The sequence below is a fragment of the Jaculus jaculus genome, chromosome 5 (genome assembly GCF_020740685.1).
Source record: "Jaculus jaculus isolate mJacJac1 chromosome 5, mJacJac1.mat.Y.cur, whole genome shotgun sequence".
In the NCBI taxonomy this organism is placed as follows: domain Eukaryota; kingdom Metazoa; phylum Chordata; class Mammalia; order Rodentia; family Dipodidae; genus Jaculus; species Jaculus jaculus.
In genome coordinates, this window is record NC_059106.1 from 52,306,588 (window position 1) to 52,321,864 (window position 15,277).

General features: G+C 49.9%; 1 protein-coding gene across 1 annotated transcript; it reads right to left on the minus strand.

The window, feature by feature from the left end:
• Positions 1–2,234: 2,234 nt before the first annotated feature.
• On the minus strand, positions 2,235–15,195 carry LOC123460747 (aflatoxin B1 aldehyde reductase member 2). The gene is made up of 7 exons (XM_045149642.1): positions 14,874–15,195; positions 9,721–9,908; positions 9,462–9,566; positions 5,185–5,281; positions 4,880–4,979; positions 4,231–4,360; positions 2,235–3,182 (listed from the first exon to the last, which is right to left on the minus strand). The coding sequence occupies exons 1-7, from the start codon at positions 15,193–15,195 to the stop codon at positions 3,021–3,023; spliced, it is 1,104 nt and encodes a 367-aa protein (XP_045005577.1). The 3' UTR covers positions 2,235–3,020.
• Between the last annotated feature and the right edge of the window lie 82 nt (positions 15,196–15,277).

The following is a 15,277-nucleotide window of genomic DNA, read 5'->3' on the forward strand; positions in this document are numbered from 1 at the left end:
GGGTCACTTAGCCTTGTGTCTGGATGAGGCTAAACTGCATGGGGTGGAAATATGGTGGAGAAAAGCTGCTCCCCTCACAGTGACCAAGAAGTGCCCAGGTCCCAGGACTTCTCCGAAGAGCACAACTCCTTCGATTAGGGCTCACCTCTGAACTTTCTGCCACTTCCCAGTAGCATACCAGCTTGGGACAAGCCTTCAACATGAGATGCTGGGAGCATTACAGGCCCCACGCGGTAACACTGCCCAGCCTCAGCTCCACCGGAACGAAGCCAAAGTCGAGGCTGAAACTCTGAGGGATACCAGGGAGGAGGCTTCAGCGGAGACCCATGCCACTGCTGAGATGACGTTTTCCAAACAGTCCACCATTTCCGTGTGGTGGTACAATCTGTAATGCCAGCTCTGATACAACAGAAAGCCCTAATCTCAAAACATCAAAGGACTGTTGGTAGATTGTTAGCCTAGCAGAAAGGAGGTCCTGGGTGTGAGACCCAGTAACACACAGTCCGAGAGTAATAATGAACACCTGTACTCCCACCACCCAGGAAGTGGAGGTAGGAGAGTCAGAAGTTCAAGGTCATTCTTGCCTACATGGAGTTTCAGGCCAGCCTGGACTGTGTGAGACTATTGTGTTTTTTTTTTTTTTTTTTTTTTTTTTTTTTTTTTTTTAAATAAATAAGTGAAGCGGGACTGGAAAGATGACACGCCAGTTAAAGGTGCCGGCTTATAAAACCTGCCAGACCAGCTTCAATGCCCCAGCCACCCATGTAAAACGGGACAGGCATTTGTTTGCAGTGGCAGAAGCTGGCATGATGAGAGCATGTGTTTACAGACACACAAGTGCTAATAAATAATGTTTTTGTGTTTTATTTTGTTGAGATAGGGTCTCTCTCTGGTCCAGACTGACCTGGAATTCACCACGTAGTCTCAGGGTGGCCTTGAACTCATGGTGATCCTCCTACCTATGCCTCCTGAGTGCTGGGATTAAAGGTGTGTGCCACCATGTCTGGTTTAAATAATTTTTTAAATATTGTATTTATTTGACAGAGAAAGAGGGAAAGAGAGAGAGAGAGAGAGAATGGGTCTCCAGCCACTGCATACAAACTCCAGACTTGTGCGACCCCTTGTGCAGCTGGCTAATGTGGGTCCTGGGGAATCGAACCTAGGTCCTTTGACTTTGCTGGCAAATGCCTTAACTGCTAAGCCATCTCTCCAGCCCTTAAATAATTTTCTTTTAAGTGAAAGTTTGGCTGGGTGCGGTGATACTCTCTTGGGAGACTGAGGTAGTAGGATCACTGTGAGTTCAAGGCCAGCCTGAGACTGCCAGCCTGGGCTAGAGACCCTACCTCTCAAAACCAATGTTATATGGCAAACTGCCTCTGCACTGAAAGATGTAAACAACTATTGTTGGCTTCATCAAGAGCGGCTTGGGGGCTAGAGAGATGGCTTAGCGGTTAAGTGCTTGCCTGTGAAGCCTAAGGACCCCGGTTCGAGGCTCAGTTCCCCAGGTCCCACGTTAGCCAGATGCACAAGGGGGCGCACGTGTCTGGAGTTTGTTTGCAGAGGCTGGAAGCCCTGGCGTGCCCATTTTCTCTCTCCCTCTGTCTTTCTCTCTGTGTCTGTCACTCTCAAATAAAAAAAAAAAAAATTAAAAAAAAAAAGAACAGCTTGGTCATCTCACCAGAGAAGGTGTGGGGAAGGCCATCAGAATCCCCACCTGAGGCTTAGGTGCCCCCTGCACCAGCTGTATACAGTAATGCACAAGATCTCGTGACCTCGGTGGGGAGATAGACTACACGGAGAGGAAAAGATCTAGGAATAAGGAGCTCCACTGAGGTGGTGTTTCTGGGGTCCCGATGCCGTGTAAGCAAGCCCTCACCCTGAGGCTGAGGGAGGAGCATCCAAGGAGTAATTCTGACTCAGGAATCTCCATCAAAGTAGCTGCTTTGGGGGCCCCATGTTCCTATATGCTCTGTGACCCCTCAATAAACTCATTGGTTCACCAAGTTGGTATTGGTGTAATCATACTTTGGTCTGCCATCTGAACCCTACTTGGGGTGAAGACATGTGTCTGTCTCCCCCCAGGGGAAGTTTCCCATGACAATCCCCCCAAAAAGTGAAAGTTCCTAGTATCGTGTGAAATACTAACAACTTTCTCTTTAATGGTGATTCCATTTGTAGTTTCTTTCAAAATTGCTCCCCTCTGAGTGTTAAATAAGACAATTCAATAAGAGAACTGAAGGTATATGGTCTGTTTATTCTATCGGGATATTTGTTTGTTTGGTCTTTTGAGGCAGGATGTCCTTATACAGCCATAATTGGTCTGGAACTCAATAATTAGATCAGCCTGACAGCCCCTGCAGCAACCCCCTTGCCTCTGGCTCATGAGTCCTGGGGTTACAGGTGTATAAGCCTACACCTGGCCTTTTTCTATCACTTGAAGAAGAGAGGTGGCGCTGGATCAGGACACTGTGAGGAGACCCTGGACGGGGCAGTGTGCTCTTGAGACCCCCTGACATCCTAACTCTCTGGAAAGCCGGACATGGTGGAGCATGCCTTTAATCCCAACACTTGGGAGGGAGGACCGCCGTGAGTTCGAGGCCACTGTGAGATTATACAGTGAATTCAAAGTCAGCCCTGGCTACAGCAAGATCCTACCTTGAGAAACCAAAACAAAAAGCAAACAAAATCTTAACTCTCTGGAGAATGGAGCTCGTGGCTTCAGCCATTCTCGTAGGGCCCCAGGCGGCTCAGGGGAGTGGATGGGAGCGGCAGAGGATGCATTCTGGGGTTCACTACAGGCCTGGCTGCAGCCAGGTCAGGTGCCTGCTTTATTAGGACAGGGAATGCTGGTACAGGGCTCAGCCCCAGCCTGTCCACATTATGAAGGCAATGGGGAGCAGGGCCTGAATCCACAAAAATACTGCACGGATCCAAGCCAGCATAAGGCAACGACTGGCCATGGCGGCTGTGAGACTCAGACAGGCAGCAGGAAGCCCTGGCAGCTTATGGCACACTGACGACTAGCGGAAGTAGTTGGGACACTCGTGGGCAACCAGGTGCCAGGCTTGGTCAAACGCGTCCACCACAGCTGGTTCCAGGTGTCCTTCCTCAGCTGCAGCCAGGTTCTGCTGCAGCTGCTCCAGGCTGGACATGCCAATGATGACCGCGTCCCCATGGGCACCCTGCAAGGAAGATGGCCAGACTTCAACACACTTCTGCCGCCAAGTGGCTCCTGTCACTTGCCCGTCTCTAGCTAAGATTTGCACTCGGTATTTATGTCCTGAACCCTGGGAAAGAATGGGTCTCTGAACTGTGCGGCTTTATACCTCCCTTCACCCCGCTCGTCCACACAGACATCAGTGAGCTTTTCTAGCAACATCTGGAAAAACAGCTGAGCTGTTTCATCTCTGAGACGCCATATTTTTATTTTATTTTTTAGTATTTTATTTGAGGGAGAGAGACAGAAAGAATATAGGTGTGCTTGGGTCTCCTGCCACTGTTAACCAACCTCAGGCGCCTCTTTGTGCATCTGGCTTTATGAAGGTACTGGAGAATCAAAGCCGAGCTGTCAGGCTCTATAAGCAAGGGCCTTTAACAATGAGCCATCTCCAGCCTGAGACTTCACCTGATTTCCAGTGTCATTTCTGGCCCCACTTACTGAGCACCCATGTGTACGTGCATGGACACTATGTGACTGCCTCAGCCGAAGCTAGAGAAGCTGTGAGGGTACAGGAGACTCACCGCCCACCCGAGGACCTGCACTTACACGTCAACCTTACACTGACTTCCATCCCTTAATGGTTGCAGGGATTCCGGGTGCCTCGTGAATAGTGGTCACCATAACTCCTAAGGTCTAAGTAATACTGTTGTTTTCTGATAGAATCTCACTGGGCGGCCCTTGCTGACCTTAAAGTCACTATGTAGCCCAGGTTGCAGAACAGGGTGGGGACAGCACCTAGGTTGGCCTCAAACTTGAAGTAGTCCTCCTGTCTCAGCCTCCCAGGTACTGTGGTTACAGATGAGAGTCACCACACCTGACTCCTTAGCGACAGTAATAGTTATGATGCAAGACTTTGTGAAAGGCTTGGTACTGAGATGTCACCAAAGAAAAATGGCAAAAGCATCCTTGAGCAGTGGAAGAAACAAATGTCAGAAGAGAACATACTCTTGTCAGAAATCTCCTCAAGGGAACCCTGCTGAGCTTGAAGGCCAGCCGGGCAGCCGGGTTACCTGCAGCTTTGAGTGGTGGTACATCCACCGCAGGGCGGCGGAGGTCATGCTGGGCGCGCTGGGGCCATAGGTGGCCTGCAGGGACTTCTCCACCAGGGCGATGGCCTCGAAGTGGTGCACCTTCCAGAAGCTGAGTAGGTGGGGATGGTGGCACAGGGGTCAGCTCCTTTGGGGTCACACTGGGGGCCACAGGCAAAGAGCCAACCAAGGTGCTGTCCCCACCCCGTTCTGCCAGAACTGTGGACCAGTGTCCTTCCCAGCAGAGGATCCTTTACTGGACATCAGAACCTCCCAGGCTACGTTCCCCCAGCAAACATCAGCGACCCCCTTATTAGTGAGACTGCCTGCCTTTTACCTAGTGCAACAGGGAACAGACTACAAGGGCCAGGCTCAGCCTCTGACCCGAGAGCCTCTATCCAGGGTCCTCTCTGTCCCCCTTGACAAGTGACTTCTCGGGAAGTAGCTATGGCAGTAAGTGCCACATAGTCCAAGGGTCATTTCCTCACCGAGGTACAAGAAAACAAGAAACCCCAGCGTTTTGAGTTTCTTATTAGAACCCAGACAGGGGCAGCAACGGGGCTTTGCTCCCATGAGGGCTGTCTACACTGTCACCTCACTGTCCCCATCCCAATGCAGACAAGCAGCTCACCGGTTCCTGTACGTCTCGGCCCAGGAGTTCCCAAAGAAGCGGCCCTCGGGCTGCTTCCCGTCCTTGTCCTCGTACTTGTACTTGCCGGTCAGCAGGCCCCCTGCAGGAAGCCTGTGGTCACACCCTGGTCCAGACTGCTCCCAGATCCCTCCAAGCTTGGGACTGGGGGACAAGACAGGGACCCCAACTTTTTATCAAAGCCCCAACCTTTCCAGGCCTAGGTTGGGTATCTACCATCACTAGACAGAACCCCATGCCTGGCCAGTCACCCACCTACAAGGGCCAGTCCCCATGGCATCTCTTACCAGCCAAAGGGTTGTAGGCATAGAATCTCAATCCAAAGTGTTTGAGGCAGGGGAGCAGCTCTGTTTCCACCTGCCGTGTGGTGGTGTTGTACATGCCCTGCAGGAAGGAAAGGGAGTGTTGGAAATGATGGATATGTCAAGGGAAGGGACCTAGCCTTCCTTTTATTGTTTTTCATTCTGTTTTTTCCTTTTCAAGCAAGCAGCTCCCTCCCCCCCCCTTTTTTTTTTTTTTAAAATATTATATATTTGAAAGCAGAGAGAGAGGGGGAACAAGAAGGAGGAGGAGGAGGAGGAGAGAGAGAATGGGCATACCAGGGAAGCTAACCACTACAAATGAACTCCAGATTCATGCACCACTTTGCGCATCTGGCTTTATGTGGGTAATGGGGAATAGAACCAGGGTCCTTAGACTTTGCAATCAAGTGCCTTTGACTGCTAAGCCATCTCTCCAGCCTTCTTTTTTAGAGGCAAGCGCAACAGACTTTTTTTTTCATGTGTGTGTGTGTGTGTGTGTGTGTGTGTGAGAGAGAGAGAGAGAGAGAGAGAGAGAGAGAAAGAGAAAATGAACGGATGAATGAATGGGTGTGCCAGGACCTCTAGCTACTGCAAATGAACTCTGGAGGCATGTGCCATTGTATGCATCTGGCTTTATGTGGGTAGTGGGGAATGGAACATGGGTCGTAGGGCTTTGCAGACAAGCCTCTTAAGTGCTAAGTCATCTTTCCAGTCCTCCAGCCTTCTTTTACTTATTTGGTTTTTCAAGGTGTTGAGATTAAAGACATGTGCCACCACACCTGGCCCATTCTTTTAATTTTTTTTTTAAGTTTTAGATTTTTAAAAAGATTTATTTTTCTTTTTAACATTTTTATTTTTATTTATTTGCTTTACAGAGAAGTGGGGAGGGAGAGAAAATGAATACGCATGCCAGGGCCTCCAGCCACTGCAAATGAACTCTAGATACTTGTGCTCCCTTGTGCATATGGCTAACGTGGGTTCTGGGAATTGAACCTGGGTCCTTTGGCTTTGCAGGCAAATGCCTTAACTGCCCTTTCTTTTTTTTTTTTTTTTTTTCAAGGTAGCTCAGGCTGACCTGGAATTCACTATGTTGTCTCAGGGTGGCTCATGGTAATCCTCCTACCTTGCCTCCTGAGTGCTGGGATTAAAGGTGTGTGCCACTATGCCCGGCTTAAAGATTTATTTTTATTTGAGACAGAGAGGGAGGGAGAGATGTAGAGAGGGAGGGAGGGAGGGAGGGAGGGGGAGAGAGAGAGGAAGAGAGAGGGAGGGAGAGGGAGAGAGAATGGGTATGCCAGGGCCTCTAGCCACTGCAAACAAACTCCAGATGCATGCACTGCCATGTGCATTTGGTTTATGTGGGTCCTGGAAAATCAAACTTGGGACCTTAAGGCTTCACAGGCATGTGCATTAACTGCTAAGCCAACTTTTCAATTCCCATTCTTTTAATTTTTAAAAAAAGTATTTTGGGCTGGAGAGATGGCTTAGCGGTTAAGTGCTTGCCTGCGAAGCCTAAGGACCCTGGTTCAAAGCTCAATTCCCCAGGAGCCACATTAGCTAGATGCACAAGGAGGCACATGCATCTGGAGTTTGTTTGCAGTGGCTGGAGGCCCTGGAGTGCCCATCCCCTCTATTTCTCTCTCTCTCTGCCTCTTTGTCTGTTGCTCTCAAATAAATAAATTTAAAAATGAACATTTTTTTTTTGTTGTTGTTGGGCATGGTAACGCACGCCTTTAATCCAGCACTTGGGAGGCAGAGGTAGGAAGATCGCTGTGAGTTTGAGGCCACCCTGAGAATAGAGTGAATTCCAGGTCAGCCTGGGATAAAGTGAGACCCTACCTCAGGAGAAAAAAAAAAATACACACACACACACATTTACTTGAGAGAGAAAAAAAGAGATTGAGAGGCAGACAGGGAGAGAATGAGTACACCAGGGCCTCTAGCCACTGCACAGAACTCCAGATGCATGCACCTCCTTGTGCATCTGGCTTATGTGGGTACTGGGGAAATGAACCTGGGTCCTTAGGCTTTGCAGGCAAGTGCCTTAACCACTAAGCCATCTCTCCAGACCCCATTCTTTTATTTTTTGAAAGAATATTTCATTATTTATTTGTAAGTAGAGAGAGACAGAATGAGAGAATGGGTGTGCCAGGGCCTCTAGCCTCTGCAAACTAAGTCACAGATGCATGCACCACTTTGTACATCTAGCTTTATGTGGGCACTGGAGAACTGCATGTTGGTCTTTAGGCATTGCAGAAAACGCCTTATCTACTGGGAAATCTCTCCAGCCTTCAGGCTTTATTTATTTATTTATTTATTTATTTATTTATTTGAGAGCGACAGACACAGAGAGAAAGACAGACAGAGGGGGAGAGAGAGAATGGGCGCGCCAGGGCTTCCAGCCTCTGCAAACGAACTCCAGACGCGTGCGCCCCCTTGTGCATCTGGCTAACGTGGGACCTGGGGAACCGAGCCTCGAACCGGGGTCCTTAGGCTTCACAGGCAAGCACTTAACTGCCAAGCCATCTCTCCAGCCCCAGACGTGCCATGGCCTCCAGCCACTGCAAATGAATTCCAGATGCATGTGCCTTCTTGTGCATCTGGCTTACATGCATCCTGGGGAATTGAACCAGGGTCCTTTGGCTTTGCAGGCAAAAATCTTAACTACTAAGCCATCTTCCCCAGCCCCCAAGTTCAATTTCTAAGCACCCATGAGAAGCCAGACACAAAGGGGTACATGCATTTATAAACACACTGATGGCTATGGGAAGCAGAGCCAGGAGAATCCACAGATCAGCTAGACTGGCGTACACAAAACAGCAAAAACAAAAACAAGAGACACCCTGTCTCAAGCACAAATGGAAATAGAGGACAAACACCCTCAGGCTGTCCTCAGACCTCCATACATGCAGTGTGGAACACATGCGTTCCACATCATACATATATACACATATCATACATATCCACACACACAAGAAATATAGGGGCTGGAGAGATGGATTAGTGGTTAAGGCACTTATTTGCAAAGACAAAGGACCCAGGTTTGATTCCCCAGGATCCACAGAAGCCAGATGCACAAGGTGGTGCATGCATCTGGAGTTCATTTGCAGTGGCTAAAGGCCCTGGTGTGCCCATTCTCTCCCTCCCTCCCTCAAATAAATTAAAAAAAAAAAAAGAAAAAAGAAATATGGGCTAGAGGGATGGATCAGCAGTTAAGGTACCTGCTCGTAAAGACTAACCACTGGGAGTTCAATTCCCCAGCGCCCACATAAATCCAGATGCACATGGGTCTGGAGTTCACTTGCAGTTGTTAGAGGCCCTGGTGCATTCATTCTCTCTGTGCTGGGCATCGTGGCACACACTTTTTTTTTTTAAGATTTATTTTTATTTATTTATTAGAGGAAAGAGAGAGGGAGAGAGAGGAAGAGGGAGAGGGAGAAGGAGTCAGAGAGAGAAAGAATAGGCATGTCAGGGCCTCCAGCCACTGCAAATGAACATCAGATGCATGCACCACCATGTGCATCTGGCTTACATGGGATCTGGAGAATCAAACCTGGGTCCTTAGGCTGCGCAGGCATGAACCTTAACCGCTAAGCCATCTCTCCAGCTCGGCTCACACTTTTAATCCCAACACTAGGGAGGCCGAAGTAGGAGGAATACTGTGAGTTCAGGGCCAACCTGAGGCTACATAGTGAATTCTAGGTCAGATTGGGCTAGAGCGATACCCTACCTAAAAAAGCCAAAAATAAAGAAAGAAATATAGACAGTAGGCTAAGGTAGAGCACCTGCCTAGCACACGCTAGACCCTGGGTTCAAATAAATAGCATAGTATCCCAGAGAATAAGAAAGGGTAGGTTCTAAGACCAAGCAGGACCTCAAATAGAGTTGCTTGAGTGTATCAAGAGGTGGTTCAGACGCTGTAGGCTCCTAGGAGCTACGGAGAGGGACTTTCCAGTGAAGAGCCACCTGAGAGCTCAACACTTCATGGAGGAAGGGGGAGGCGTGTTCAAGGCTGGAGTGCAGGTCAGGCCCCGAAGGAAAGGACAGGATGTGCACTTAAGCAGTAAGAGCAGGTGCCCCATGGCCAGGCAGAGAGGTTTGGGCATTACTGTAAAAGGCCTGGAAGCTACTCCATAGGCTTTCCGTGGACTGGTTGCCTTGGAGAGGGTACAGCAGATAGTCCAAAGGACAAGACACTCCAGTATCAACAAAGCCCTGGAGCCCAAGGTGCAGGAAGCCCTGACACACCAGGTACTCCTCACCTGGTACACGGTCGGCAGGATCCAGCCATTCTTCTTGCAGAGGGTACAGATCTCGGCCACCTCCCAGGAGGCATAGTTGGAGAGGCCAAGCTCCACAAACTTGCCCTGCAGGGAAGAGATGCCATCTGTCACTGCCCATCTCAGACCAGGAAGGGGAGACTGACCGGGTGGGGACCCTGGGAGCAGGGTCTGGGGCCTCACTCGGGCCAGGGTGAGAAGAGCAGAGACCACCTCGCTGAGCTCAAAAAGTCATTCTCACCTCCTGGTGCAGCTGGTGGCAGGCATGCAAGGTCTCCTCCACAGGGGTGCCGTGGTCAGGTGCGTGTAAGTAGAACAGGTCCACTCGGGGACACTGCAGCCGCTTCAGCGACGTCTCCAGCTGGGACTGGAGACTGTCAGCCTTCAGTGACTTCCCATCCCAAGGGTTGGCCTTCGTGGCAATTTTCACTTGGAGGAAGCGTGTAATGAAAGATTAATGGATTTGTAGATGATTATCATCACTCACTGGCCAGTTGTACTTCACTAAATTACTTAAGCTACCTATGTTCCTATTTCCTCACCTGTAAAATGGGGGGGGGGGGAATGACAATAATGTCACAATCCTAGGAATTAAAAAATAATTTCTCTCTCTCTCTCTCTCTCCTTTTTTTTTTTGGTTTTTAGGGGTAGGGTCTCACTGTAGCCCAGGCTGACCTGGAATTCACTATGAAGTCTCAGGATGGTCTTGAACTCACGGCGATCCTCCCACCTCTGCCTTCCAAGTGCTGGGATTAAAGGCACGCACCACCATGCCCGGCTCTCTTTCTTTTTTGTTCCAGGTAGTTTTAAATGAATTCTGATTTTAAAATATTATTTGAGAGAGAGTGAGTGATTATGGGTGCACCAGGGCCTCTTGCCACTGCAAACTCTAGACACATGCACCATTTTGTACATCTGGCTTTAATTGGGTACTGGGGAATCAGACCCAGGCCATCAGGTTTGCAAGAAAGCAAGAGCCTTAACCATTGTGCATCTCCCCAAACTTCTGCCTTTTTTTTTTTTTTTTTTGAGGGAAACCCAACAGACTGGACTTATAAAAAAATTTTTACTTATTTATTTGAGAGCGACAGACAGAGAGAAAGAGGCACAGAGAAAGAGAGAGAGAGAGAATGGGCACGCCAGGGCCTCCAGCCACTGCAAACAAACTCCAGATGTGTGCGCCCCCTTGTGCATTTGGCTAACGTGGGTCCTGGGGAATCAAGCTTTGAACTGGGGTCCTTAGGCTTCACAGGCAAGCACTTAACCGCTAAGCCATCTCTCCAGCCCTAGACATTTTTTTTTTTTAATGCAGAAGAGAGATAGAGATACAGAGAGAGAGAGAGAAAAAGACAGAGGGAGGGAGAGAACTGGTGTGCTAGGAACTCCAGCCACTGCACTCAACTCCAGACACATGTCCCCCCTTGTGAGCCTGTGCGACGCTGCACGCTTGTGTCACTGTGCATCTGGCTTATGTGGGACCTGGAGAGAATATGAGTCCTTAGACTTCACAGACAAGCACCTTAACCACTAGGCCAACTCTCCAGCCCTCTTTCTGATTTTCTACGTAAGCAATTATGCTCTGTGAATGAAGGCAGGGGTGCGTGTGCGCATGTGTGCACACCCAGACATGGGCCCATGTGCTTTGCAGAGGCCAGAGAACATTAGGTGTCTTCCTGGTTTCATGCAACTATGTGGTTCTTATTTATTTATTTATTATTTATTTTGAGGTGGGGTCTCACTCTAACCCCAGTTGACCTGGAATTTACTATGTAGTCTCAGGGTGGCTTTGAACTCATGGTGATCCTCGCACCTCTGCCTCCCGAGTGCTAGATTAAAGGTGTGCACCACCACGTCCAACCCATGTGTTTCTTTGGGATAAGTCTCTCACTGGACCCAGAGCTGCTGTTGCTTTTGGCGAGACTGGCTGATCAGTGAGCCTCAGCAGTTCTATGGTCTCTTTTGCTCACAGGGCCAGGGTTACAGGCATGTGTGGTCAAGCCCAGCTGCTTCCCCAAGTGAATCAAGCCCTTAGGCTTAGGCAGCAAGTGATCTTATCCACTGAGCCATCTCCCTAGCCCAGACAGTTATTATTAAGTCTACAAAATAATGAGATTCTTTTTTATTGCCTTTTTTTTTTTTTTTTTTGGTTTTTCGAGGTAGGGTCCTGCTCTGGCTCAGGCTGACCTGGAATTCACTATGTTGTCTCAGGGTGGCCTCAAACACATGGCAATCCTCCTACCTCTGCCTCCCGAGTGCTGGGATTAAAGGCACACACCTCCATACCAGGCTTTTGCTTTTTATTTTTTTTGGTCTTTTTACACAGTGCCTCAGGCGGCCCAGACTGGCCTTAAACTCACTGAGCTCTTGATCCTCTGCCTCCACCTTCCAGGTGCTGGGATTATAGCACTTCTGAAATAACGGTTTAGGCCATATTTGCACTTGTGTATCATCGAATTATGCTCACGTTCACTCTGCGCCCATCGAATGCCTTACGGGAGTTGTCAGCATTTACTTCTGTCCTCACCCTCATCTGTAGTCACCAAGCTGCTGGGTCTGTTGGACCTTGCACTAGGGTCCAAGTGCACAGAAATGAGCTAGATGAACCTACTGGATCTCTGCCCAAGGAGCCCAAGGTCTTAAAAGGTGTTGTTACTACACAGAAAATGCAAAAAGCAAACACATACCAAGTCCCAAATAGAGAAGCATAAGGCCAAACTGGGCATCCAGAGATAAGCTTTTTTTTTGAGGTAGGGTCTTGCTCTAGCCCAGGCTGACCTCGAATTCATTAAGTAGTCTCAGGGTGACTTCAAACTCACTGCCATCCTCCTACCTCTGCTTCCTGAGTGCTGGGATTATAGGCATGCGCCACCACGCCCAGCTCAGAGATAAGTTTTTGAAAATTTTAAAAAATATTTTTATTTATTTATTTGACAGAGAAAACACCAGGGCCTCCAGCTACTGCAAACGAACTCTAGACGTGTGCGCCCCCTTGTGCATCTGGCTAACGTGGGTCCTGGGGAACCAAGCCTGGGTCCTTTGGTTTTGTAGGCAAATGCCTTAGCTTTTTTTTTTTTTTTTTTAGGTAGGGTCTCTCTCTGGTCCTGGCTGACATGGAATTAACTATGTAGTCTCCAACTCACAGCAATCCTCCTACCTCTGCCTCCCTAGTGCTAGGATTAAAGGAAGATAAGCTTGTTTTGTTTGGTTTTAGAGGGTCTCACTGTATAACCCAGCTTGACTTGGACCTCAATCTGTAGCCCAGACTGGCCTTCAACTCATGGCAATCCTCCTACCTCTGCCTCCCTAGTGCTGGGATTAAAGGCGTGCGCTACTATGATCAGCTTTTAGGTAAGCTTTGCTAGCAGACGACCCCAAGCTGAGTTCTTTTGTTTGTTTGTTTGTTTTAAATATTTTTATTTTTATTTATTTATTTGAGAGAGGGAAAGAGGGAGAGAGAGTGTGTGTGTGAATGGGTGCACCAGAGCTTCCAGCCACTGCACACAAACTCCAGATGCATGCACCACCTTGTGTATCTGGTTTATGTGGATCCTGGGGAATCAAACCAAGGTCCTTTGGCTTTGCAGACAATTACCTTAATCACTAAGCCGTCTCTCCAGCCCCAAGCTGAGTTCTTATGAACAAGTTTAGTCAACAAGGAAAGGACTAGTCGAATACATGTCAGTGAGGCTGCATAGCTCTGGTTGTGACTTTTAACAGTGTAAACTCCAGGGCAAGGAGCATGAGACTGAAGACCCAGCACTCAGGAGGGTGAGGTAGGAGGATTGCCATGAGTTCAAGGCTAGCTGGGGTTCCAGAGCTCCAGGTCAGCCAAGACTAAAGTGAGAACTTACTTTAAAAAGGCGGGGGGGGGGGGGGAGGAACTGGGCATGGTGGCATAAGCCTGTAGTCCCAGTACTCTGGCGGCACAGGTAGAAGGATCACTTTGAGTTTGAGGCCACTCTGAGACTACACAGTAAATTCCAGGAAGAACTTAGGGAGGAGATGCACGTGCCTGAATGTGGGTCCCCGGCAGCCATTCACCTGTCAGAGTTAAAGGCACACTGAGCACAGGGGAATTAGAATCCCTTCCAGACCCTCAAGAGATGGCACATGCACTAGATGCACATCCCAGAACAGCAGCGGTCAGCCAGCCATGCTGCCTGGAAGGCGTTAACTCGGCACATTTTCTTCCCCATTGGGAACCCCAGAATCCGGGCTGATGGGTAGACAGCTTGGGCATTTTTCAAGTCTATTCAACAGTCACAGTGGTGTCCTCTGGTCACATAGGATGTGGGATAGAAGCTCACAACTTCTTTACCACAGTCCCATTAGCATTCTTGTGCAAAAACTGCCTCCGGTCTAATCGGAGGACTTTGGCCTGGTGAGCCTGTGGTCTCAAGGAAGCAGGGAAGGGCTGGAGAAAACCCAACTCCAAAGCAGTCTTCGCTATTAGCAAGTCAGCCATGTGAACTATAAAGTGTGGGCCTGAGACACGTGTTCTTATCTGTTCCTCTTAGTGCCAGCATGCTGTGAATGGTAGGACACCCAGAAAGGACCACTCCACAGGGACTGGGAGGAGCCTCGTGATGGCAAAAAGTGAGCCTTGCTATCCTCTTATTACCAACGACACCAAATGAATAAAGGGACAGACACTCCTCGTCCTCTACCAAGCCAACACCTGCCCATGGACGATCCTGCCACACACTCTGTCCTCGGTTTTCCAACAGTTCCACTTTAAGCTCTTTCCCTAGCTTCTGCACCCCCGCCCCCCAGTGTTCTGTGAACTTTGCCTACTGCCTCTCTGGGTCTTCTGCAAGCTTTCTTTTGCGCGTCCCAGCGCTTCCGTTTTCTCCCGGCTCTACACTACCTTTGTGGGTCAGTCACTTTCCCTCCTATAGCCCATGACAGAGCCTGGCACAGAGCGCACAGAAAGGGCTGAACTTTTCTCTCTTCACCCTACCCTACCACCGATTCTCCCCCAGTCAAGCCCTTGGCATTGCCACAGCTCTCCTTGAGACCCACAGATAGTGCCAATTGGACAGGACAAAGTCTAGGGACTGGCCAAAGCCCAGAATGAGAGAAGTGCTCTCCTAGGGCACAGAGATGGTGAGGGGGCAGGCACTCAGCCTGGCTGGGGCTATCAATTTAGGAGCACCTGGCAGCGCTGGAGGCAGGGGTTGCAATGGAGCTAGGAGCAGCGGGGAGCGAGCTGCAACTCCTGAAAGAAGAGGAGGTAGGGCAAAGCAGGATTCAGTGGTCCGGGACTACAAGTGCCTGGGGAGCTTGGGGTTCAGATATCTGTGATTATGCACGCCCCGGAAGTGGGACGGAAACTGGGTGCTGACCAGGGCTGGGCTCAGCGAGGTGTAGGGAAAGGTCATATGCAACTGTTACCTCTGCAGTCACCGTGGCCCAGCCCGAGCCCCAGGCCGCCTAGGATGCTCTCGGACTGGCCATCGGAGTACATGAAGGCCGTGTCCAGCTCGGTGTGGCCGCGCTCCAGGAAGGCGCGCAAGGACGCGGCGCTGGCGGTCGCGTCCATACGGCGCCCCATCTCCATGGTGCCCAGGATCGTGGCGGGTCGAGTTGGGGAGGCCGAGGCGGCCCCGGGAGGCGGCGGTCGGGACATCGCGAACTTGCGGGCACTAGCCTGGCTGGAATCACGCCCGCAGCGGACAGCGGCGCGACCCACCGCTCGGAAAGCTGCGCGCAGCATGGGGACTGCGCCTGCGCGCCGAGGGGCCTCGGAGCTCCGCCCACCCCTCGAGGGGGTGGAGCTTCGAGGAGGGTTAGGGAGC